General features: G+C 50.1%; 1 protein-coding gene across 1 annotated transcript in view; it reads left to right on the top strand.

The window, feature by feature from the left end:
• The first annotated feature begins 333 nt into the window (after window positions 1–333).
• Window positions 334–7,745, top strand: part of LOC105994139 (galactoside 2-alpha-L-fucosyltransferase 2-like) — a 9,309-nt gene continuing 1,897 nt past the window's right edge. The window contains exons 1-2 of the mRNA XM_013027569.1: window positions 334–505; window positions 6,973–7,740. Coding sequence (XP_012883023.1) covers window positions 334–505; window positions 6,973–7,740 — 940 coding nt within the window. The remainder of the gene's footprint in view (window positions 506–6,972; window positions 7,741–7,745) is intronic.

The raw sequence follows: 7,745 nt of genomic DNA on the forward strand, positions 1-7,745 counted from the left end.
AGCCACAGAACTACTTGTGGCTTTTTCTGTTTATGCAGCGCCCAGCGGAAACTCACTCTTAAAGCCAGGCTGGCTACACAATCTATAGATACCCCCAGACACACCCACCAGGCACACACATAAACACACACACCTGTGAAATACACTCATGCAAAAACACTGGACAGCCATATTCATGCCAAAAGCCATGTGACATGAGCTCACACCCACCCACAGAGATGAGCCCTGCTACACACCCACACCACATCTTTGCACAGCCATAGGTGTGTATTCCAGCACCCTGCTTGCTACTACAGGGTGAGACCTAATGTGCACTCTCCCCTCTCCACAGCCATGGGCAGCAGGAAGGTGCCTTTCTCCTTCCCCACAGCCCGCTTGGTCTTCTTCATCCTCATCGCCTCCACCATCTTCCACTTCCAGCAGCGCCCAGGGAGGGCCCACCCTACTCCTGTGCAGGAGCTGACATCCAACACAGAATGGTTGAGATTAGGAGATGTTGGCAGAGGTAGGTCAGTTATGAGTGTCTGTCAGAATACCATGGCAGGACTGTGCAGGTGCTGGGTCCTCTGAGCCTTGTCTAGTTAGATTCTGACCCCTCCTCCAGGCCACCCTCCTGGCCTGCATCCCAGGAACACTGGGGGGGGGGAGAAAGGGGGATCCTGACTCAGCTCAGTCCGGCAGCTCAGCCACACCAATTTCCTGCTAAGCCAGGTACACCCTGGGCGGGTTTTCTGGCCACAGACAAAGGAAAAAAAAAAAAAAGCTCTACAAGGTTCTCAGGCCCAGAATGAAGAGCTGCCCAGGAAGGAGAGTGGAACAGCTCTTAGAACAGAAGCCCCTTGTTATCCACTCCTGGATTCCTGTCCCCAAACAGGTGAGGGACAGAGTGTGTGTGTGTGTGTGTGTGTGTGTGCATGTACAATGGGGGATGTGGATGGGGGTGAGGTGTCTCTCCCTGCACTCTGCAGCACGTGTGCAGGAGGTGAGCCCTACCAGATGGGAGGTCAGGGATTAAGGAGACATTCCCAGTGTTGGTGGAGAGGGGGAGGGGTGTGGTGGGGGGACTTTCAGGAGAATACAGCTCATCCTCAGCTGGCTGCTAGAGGGGGGGTTGTCTCCTGCATCCCAAGCTCAACCCCCAGCTCCTCATCCTCCAGTACCTGGCCACCCTGCCCAGCCCGCTGCCCTGAGAGGCTCCCTCCACCCCACCTGTCCACCCAGCCATGGGCTCTCTCCCTTCCTTCTCTTCCTCCGTCTTTCCTGTCACCAGGAACCACTGAGGAATAGATGTGCAGCAAAGGCTTGGGCTGGACTGGGAATAACTAGGTTTCCACCTGGCAGGCATGGCAGACCCCCAACCCCAGAGGTCACCCCAGCTCCACCACCTGCCAGGCACCTGGGAGGAAGGCCTGTGCCCTCAGTGGCTCCTTAATCCACCTCCCTACTCAGCCTTTTTTTTGCCAGTCCTGGAGCTTGAACTCAGGGCCTGGGCACTGTCCCTGAGCTTCTTTTGCTCAAGGCTAGCACTCTACCACTTGAGCCACAGCACCACTTCTGGCTTTTTCTGTGTATGCGGTACAGAGGAATCGAACCCAGGGCTGCATGCATGCTAGGCAAGCACTCCACCACTGAGCCACCTTCCCAACCTATAATCTTTTTATAAATTTATTACTTTATTGTTACTATAGAAGTGATATACAGAGGGATTACAAGTACATGAGTCAGGTAATGAGGAGTACATTTCCTTTTGTATAGTAATGTATGCTTCCTCATTCCTAGTTTCTCCCTCCCAGCTCCACCCACCAGTTGTATAGTGCACTTCTATCAGTGTCCAGTGACTTCCATTGCTGTACTTTCCCCCTCGAATGCTGTGCCTTTACCCTGTCACTCATAGGGCTTGAACTCAGGGCCTGGGTGCTGTCTCTAAGTTCTTCTGTTCAAGGCTACCACTCTGTCACTTTGAGTTACAGCCCAATTTCTGTTTTTCTGGTGGTTCATTGGAGATAGGAGTCTCATGGATTTTCCTGCCCAGGCTGGCTTTGACCCTTGATCCTTAGATCTCAGCCTGAGCTGCTAGGATTACAAGCTTAAGCCACCAGTGCCCGGCTAGGGGTTTCTTTTTTGAGACAGGTCTCCCTTTACAGTTGCCTCCTTTTTCCAGGCATGGATGGAACTCTATCTTGAGGTCCATAAGATGGCTCCAGCTGGGGCAGACAGGCAAACTGTAGACATAGGGGACAGTTGGAGGCCTAGAGGATGCAAGAAAGCCAAAGGGGTAAAGAAGAGGCTGTGGCTGAGATGCAAAGACAGGGAGAAAACAGACCCCACTTCCCTGAGAGAGCTGGAGGTTCGATTGCCCCTCTGAATTTGAAGTACTTTCCAGCATGGAAGAACCTCCCTCCAAGGAACAGGCTTGACCTCCCGTCTCTCCTCTACCCCATGGCAGGGCCTGATGTGCTGGTTGTGGCAGTGGGAACTGAGGGTGGAGAGCTGGTGAACTGATCACAGAGTGGATGAGAAGCCAGGCTCCTTGTCCATTGTTGCCAGCAGCAGCTCAGGCCTGGTTGTGAATTTGGGGGTGGGGGTCCTCAAAATGTCCCAGGTGCTACTATTCTATCTCCACTCACCCCTGTACCTTCCCAGCTCCTCCTACAGTCTTAGGGAAATTCTCAGGTACCAGTAGAACTTTCCATTTAGGGAAGTAGGGAACTAGCTCAGGGGTCAGCCTAAACTTTCCATAATGGGGGGCAGGGGATACTCCTCAAACTTTCCATATGGGGAGATACTCAGAGGCAAGTAAATCAAATCATTTAGGGAGATAATCAAGGAAGACTATTTGCTGCAGCAAAAGGTTTCCTAAGGCTAAAGAGCATGACATCTGCAGTTCAGTAAATGGCCTCTCACTGAAAAGAAAGTGAAAAGCTCCCTCCACCCAGCAAGGCATCAAATGGCTAAGAGGACAAGGTGATGTACTTAGACCCAGAGTCCTTACTTTAACCCCCTCTGGTTTTAGGCACATGAAATCAAACTATTGATTTCCCAATGAGAGAGCTGCACTGGGCCCTTAAAACCAACAGCCTAACCTAGTTACTTGAAACAAAGATTACAAAGGAAGCTCTTCTGGCCTAGAGCTGCTCCATTATCATTAAAATAACATTTTTTCCTAAGGCTGCCCACAGTTACCCCTTTAGTTTTCTCCTGGGCTGTTCCCACCTGTAACTCAAGGCATCTCCAGCACTCAAAGTTGGCTCCCTATGACTGATAACCCAGCATCCTTTGGACTTGAGCATAACCATCGATCCTTTCCCAGGTCAGGCTGGGTAAGGCTTACACATCAACATACCACAAAATGTGTCACACAAAGAAGGCTCTGGGAAGGAGTTGGGAGAAGACTTGACACAAATATCTTAGTTCTATCAGATCCGAAGTGACCTTCCACCAGGAATCAGCCCTTTGTGACAGAGCCAGACAGGGGGTGCATCTAATTTTCCCACAGTGGGGGTGTCCAGGATGACAATGTAGAGTCCTTCCAGCTACCTGCAAGGCAGTCCTTGGTGAACTTTTTTTTTTTTTTTGGTCAGTCGTGGGGCTTGAACTCTGGGCCTGGGCGCTATCTCTTAGCTCTTCAGCTCAAGACGAGCACTCTACCCCTTGAGCCACAGCACCACTTCAGTTTTTTTTTTCTGGTGGTTTATTGGAGATAAGAGTCTCATAGACTTTCCTGCCCAGGCTGGCTTTGAACCGTGATCCTCAGATCTCAGCCTCCTGAGTAGCTAGGATTTCAAGCATGAGCCACCAGCACCCAGCTCTTGATGAACTTCTTAATCCAAATGGAATCTCCAGGTTGGAGGAGATGGGCTAGATCCAAGCTGGGTAAACCATTTACACATCCCCTGCTAGTTGCCTGCATGTTCTGCAGAAACTTGAATTAAAGAAGCATTATTAATTTAACCTAAGCCAGGGGCCTTAATTTAGTGGAATCTATCAATATTTCTCTGGTTGTTTCCTCTGAGTACATTGACACTGGATGGAAGGCTGGGGCCAGGGACAGTCATTTAGGGGCCTCACTGGATTTTTTAGGGCAGTTTGGCTCAGGGCCATGTACCAGCTCTTGTTAACCAGATGGCCTCCAATAAGGCTAGGATTTCCTGGGCAGACATAGAAGGCTTGGGCCTGTAATACCACCTCTCACATCATGGTCTCCACACTCAAGGGTGTCAGTACTAGTTACCACTGTTTTCCCATGTCTATTCCTTTCATCTATTCTGTCCCATTTTTCCAAAAATGACTAGTCCCTTGACCTTAAGGAGAGTTGATAGGCAGAGATCCATCTTCTTTAACTTCTTCAAGTTGAGTTTGGGGTATTGACCCTACCTTACCAGAGACCTAAAGCCTTAGCTTATTTTACCAAGGGATTGCCAAGATCAGATGTCATTAGGAGCAATTTTTACTCCAAACTGGAAAGAACATACAACACTTAACTTTTACTAACAACTACACAGACTTTTCCTAGGGCTACCATTGTACAACCTGTTTAGCCCTCTGGTTTGGAAAAGGATTTTTCTGTCTCTCTGGGGTACCTGACCTTTGGAGATGCTTACAATGCATAACAGCTACCTGTGAAAGTTCCCAGACAGCCCAATAGGGACAGGATCTCAGGTCCATGCCCTTTTGGGTACAAGCCTCTTTTCCTGAACAGATGAATTTATGTGGCAGGTGCCAGATAAAAATCACTGCCAATTAGAGCAGACACTGGGGGCTGGGGTTTTGTTAACTTAAAACTATCCCTCCCCACTTTGAAACCCCACTTTGAAAACCCTAGCTTTTTTTTTTTTGAGTCCTAGGGTTTGAACTTAGGGCTTGAGAAGATTCTTTTGCTCAATGCTAGCACTCTACCACTTGAGCCACAGAACTACTTGTGGCTTTTTCTGTTTATGTGGTGATGAGGAATGGAACCCAGGGCTTCAGGCATGCTATGCAAGCAGTCTACCACTGAGCCACAGACCCAGCTCAGCCCTAGCTTTTTATTAGCCACTATAACTGATGACTGACAGACAAGGGCATAAGTTCCTGCTCATTTACAAAGTAGACAGACATGGGTATTAGACATACATGCTTATAAATTATTTACTTTTGACCTCCTGGCTTTGATTTCTTTTGAAGGGCCAAGCACAAGTGACACCATCCCTCTTAACTGAACAGTTTCTTCCAACTGACTCTGGATGCTCCATCTGTAGAACACATGGGCAGCAAAGATGGCGCTGAGAGGGAGTTGAGTGGGCAGAGCCCGATTTGCTTTAGGTTCAGTGCCTAACCAGCCCATGGAAGCTTAGGTGCATGATAGGGTGTGATCTTGACAGTGATTGGTTCCTCTTCCTCCCCTGCCATGCCACCCGCTCTTTTTTGCTTTAAAAAGGGCTGCTCTGTGTTAAACGAGTTTTCCTGCTTGAGTTGACTCTCCACTGCATCTGATTGTCTCCCGGGCTGAGGAAGGCTGGGGAACGGGCCGAGCGGCCACTCTTACCTTTCCTTGGACCTCGTCCGTCTTTCCTGGGACAGACAAAGACCCCACATTCCATCACTGATTGGCAGGACACGCTTTGTTCCAGGAGTGTCTTCTCCATACTGGGATAATGCCCCATTGGCATTTCCCCTGAACTCAGGGCCTCGGTGCTATCCCTGATCTCTCCAACTCAAGGCTAAAGCTCTACCATGTTGAGCCACAGCACCACCTCCAGCACTCTGCTGGATAATTAGAGACAAAAGTCTCAGAAGGACCTCTCTGCCTGGGCTGACTTTGATCCACAGTCCCCAGATCAAATGAGTCTTTGCCTACAGGTCCTTACTCCAATTGAAGCAACAAGAAGATCAATAGACGTAGATTTTAAGCAAGGCTTACCTGGAACTTATTAAGAATCAAAGTTAACACACTGGCTACAGCAGACGTTGATGAAAGTGAACTACGCAACTTGTGGGTGGAGATGGGAGAGAGGGAGTGGGAGAGAATGAGGGAACACATGACACCCTGTGAAAGGAAATGTACTTATTTCCTGATGTATATAAAGGTAACCAGGTAGCACCTGTAAAGCAACAAGTAAATTGGAAATAAAAAAAGAAGAAGAAGAAGAAAGAAAATTAAATGTGACAAACTTACAAGAGTTACCTGTCCTCTATGGGTCTGCCTATAATTGCTACCAAAGATCTGTAAAGGCTAAACTGAAACAACACTTAAACAATCATAATCTCTTATAGCACTTGTGGAACCTTGTTAGGAAAATGCAGAAGAAAGGAAAAGGAAACAGCTGGACCCAAGTTCTCAACAGCCTAGGATTGTTTATTGAGGCACTGCAGGGGGCAGAGCCTTCCTGTGGGCTACGAGGTTGTGTAAGGAGGTGGGGTTGGAGTTAGGCTTTTGTGGGGTCTGAGCAAGGAGACAGAGGTTACTTGAGTTGGATACAGGGGCGGTGACTGCAGGTGTGGGCAGAAAATAGAGTAAGTGGAGTAAGAACTGTCTCCCTTATCCAAGGTCTCGGGCTTTTTAATGTTCAAACAGCTCTGCATCTGTCTTGCTTGATGCTTTGATGTACTCAGGGTCCAGTGCTCAACCTTCAGTCCAGAATTAACCCTGTCCGGGTCTGGGTGCTGTCCCTGAGCTGTTCAGCTCAAGGCAAGTGCTCTACCACCTGAGCACAGCACCACCAAGCAATGTTTACAGCCAGGCTCAGGTCAGATGGCCCTGCCTGTAGTCAAGCATATGTGTGCATACCTTGGGTTTTGCCTGATATTCATATGCACCTGGGGTCATAGGATGGAGTTCAGTCCTTCAGGTAGGATTACAGGCCTGAGCCAGCAGCACCTGGCCCCTTGTCTTGGTCTCTATTTTCATCACCACGATCTCTGCACAGGCATTCATGCATTCCACATGGCTGACCGCTGCTCACGACCTAATGTGTGCTCTTCCCTCCCCCACAGCCATGGGCAGCACCACACAGGGGACTTTCTCCTACCCCCTGGCACACGCCATCCTCTTCATCTTCATCGCCTCCACCCTCTTCCACATCCAGCGGCGCCTAGTGAGGCTCCAAACCAGTAGTGGGCAGGATGAGCAGATATGGGTGTCTCATCCAGGCATGGAGACCCTGGCAGGAAGGAAGAAGCCCATGAGCCATGCCCAGCTAGACATGTGGACCATTAACTCCCTCGGCCGCCTGGGGAACCAAATGGGTGAGTACGCCACGCTCTACGCCCTGGCCAAGATGAACGGACACCCAGCCTTCATCCCTGCTCCAATGCACAGCATGCTGGCCCCCATCTTCAAGATCAGCCTCCCAGTGCTGCCCAGCGTCATGGAGCGCAGAGCCCCCTGGCACAACTACCACCTCAATGACTGGATGGAGGAGCGTCACCGGAACATCACCGGCCTCTATGTGCGCTTCACAGGTACACCCTGCTCCTGGACTTTCTACCACCACCTGCGCCCCGAGATCCTGCAAGAGTTCAGCTTGCATGAGCACGTGCGTGAGGAGGCCCAGGCTTTCCTGCGGGGTCTGAGCGTGAATGGGAGTCAGCCCCGCACCTTTGTAGGGGTGCATGTGCGCCGGGGAGACTATGTCCATGTCATGCCAAATATGTGGAAGGGGGTGGTGGCCCATCGGGGCTACCTGCAGCAGGCCATGGATCGGTTTCGAGCCCGGTTCGAATCTCCAGTGTTTGTGGTCACCAGCAACGGCATGGCCTGGTGCAAG

This window comes from Dipodomys ordii, unplaced genomic scaffold, assembly GCF_000151885.1.
Source record: "Dipodomys ordii isolate 6190 unplaced genomic scaffold, Dord_2.0 Scaffold105, whole genome shotgun sequence".
Lineage (NCBI taxonomy): Eukaryota > Metazoa > Chordata > Mammalia > Rodentia > Heteromyidae > Dipodomys > Dipodomys ordii.